This window comes from Notothenia coriiceps, unplaced genomic scaffold, assembly GCF_000735185.1.
Source record: "Notothenia coriiceps isolate Sejong01 unplaced genomic scaffold, NC01 NC01_scaffold00000283, whole genome shotgun sequence".
NCBI classification, from domain to species: Eukaryota; Metazoa; Chordata; class Actinopteri; order Perciformes; family Nototheniidae; genus Notothenia; species Notothenia coriiceps.
In genome coordinates this window covers 23430-25258 of record NW_011332984.1, presented here as the reverse complement: position 1 = coordinate 25258, position 1829 = coordinate 23430, and the positions used below count along the sequence as shown (strand labels likewise).

At 45.3% G+C, this 1829-nt stretch overlaps 1 protein-coding gene across 1 annotated transcript in view; it reads right to left on the bottom strand.

The window, feature by feature from the left end:
- Positions 1-1458, bottom strand: part of LOC104957134 (GMP synthase [glutamine-hydrolyzing]-like) — a 9909-nt gene extending 8451 nt beyond the window's left edge. Inside the window, exons 1-2 of the mRNA XM_010784777.1 lie at positions 1432-1458; positions 387-495 (exon numbers count right to left, since the gene is read on the bottom strand). Coding sequence (XP_010783079.1) covers positions 387-495; positions 1432-1458 — 136 coding nt within the window. The remainder of the gene's footprint in view (positions 1-386; positions 496-1431) is intronic.
- Between the last annotated feature and the right edge of the window lie 371 nt (positions 1459-1829).

The following is a 1829-nucleotide window of genomic DNA, read 5'->3' as shown; positions in this document are numbered from 1 at the left end:
ACACACACACACACACACACACACACACACACACACACACACACACACACACACACACACACACACACACACACACACACACACACACACACACACACACACACACACACACACACACACACACACACACACACACACACACACACACACACATATCAGTGGAGCGAGGATGAGTGTGCGAGCGTGTGGTGGACAGTCAGGGCTGAAAAGACAGAGGTGATTAATCGAGGTGGCCTGACGTGAACAACAGTTCAACTCTCTGTGTGTGTGGAGTGTGTGTGTGTGTCTGTGTGTGTGTGTGTGTGTGTGTGTGTGTGTGTGTGTGTGTGTGTGTGTGTGTGTGTGTGTGTGTGTGTGTGTGTGTGTGTGTGTGTGTGTGTGTGTACCTGTGTTAGCACCTGGGTCCCGGGTGCCGCAGGCCGCTGGTGTGATAAACAGAGACGTTGATCTGCCCAGACAGACAGTCAGAGGAGCCCTCAGACTGGAGCGCACCGCCTGAATAGAATAGAAAATGTTTTTTATTGCTCTATAGAACAAGGTCAAACAGATACATGTAGCAAAGATCTGCACAGTCTGAGCATCTTGGGTTGAAGAATGGGTGCTTTTGTCGATAGCACTAATAGAATAACATGCACCAGATTACATGTTCTATGATACATAATGTTAATTAATGTTCTAAAGAGCTCAGATTAATTAGGGATGAAGCTACTGAGAGTGTTGGTTGGAGGATGAAAGGGTAAAGAATTAGGAAAGTTAGATTTTTCTAGCTATGGAGAATCAAACGGAACAAAACAAAGGGGAGCAGGAAGAGAAAAGAACAAGGCTGAAAAGAGCAAAAGAGAACAGAAGGAACCGAGATCAGAACAGCAACAACAGAACAGGAAAGGAACAGGATGAGAAGGAACAAAGCAGAAAAGGATAGAAGAGAACCGAACCAAAAACAGAGACAGAAAACACAGAGCAGAGAAGATGGGAAGCAGCAGATCAGAGTCTCACGCTGAGCCGGTGTAAGCCTGTAAATATGATCAGGGTGAAACCGTCCGCTACATGCAGCAGCTGCAGCTAAAGTGTGTTCAGCCTGTCTGGAGGCTTCCAGGTGTCTCTGCCTTCTCAAAGGACAAAGACAAACACAAAAACAAGTCACTTAAACATTTTTTATTGGAGATACACACATTACATACTGTAAGCTCCGACTGAAAAAAGATAAAAATGACTGCATGCATGACGACAATCACAAGAGGTCACTCATTGATCTAGCACATAATGTATGACACATCTCTTGTGTCACAGGAGTTTATTTGTAATATTACAGGATATGATGGCATTGTGTCATAAAGTCAGGGTCACTGCAGATAGTTTTCCTTACAGCAAATGCTTCGAACCGAATAGCGATATATCACACATATCATTGATAACACAAATAATACAAACTATTGGGGCCATGGCCATACACTCCATGACCTAATGTTTCTCCAATTGTGTCCCTGCCCACTTCAACCAGCGGGAAAAGCCAAGACAATGACAGATATGTAGAAATCTGTGAAATAACCAAACAATCCTAACATTGGTATAAACTCAGTGCGCTACATGCAGCAGCCTGATGTGTTCGTACTGTCTGAGACGTCCAGGTGTCTGCCCGCTGACAGCCTCTCCTCTCAGAGCCTGATTTACTGCTCAGTCCTCTCCATCACTGGCCGCACGTCTGCAGGCCTCTGTAATTACCACCCAGCCTCTCGTATGTGTAAATGTGTGTGTGTGTGTGTGTGTGTGTGTGTGTGTGTGTGTGTGTGTGTGTGTGTGTGTGTGTGTGTGTGTGTGTGTGTGTGTGT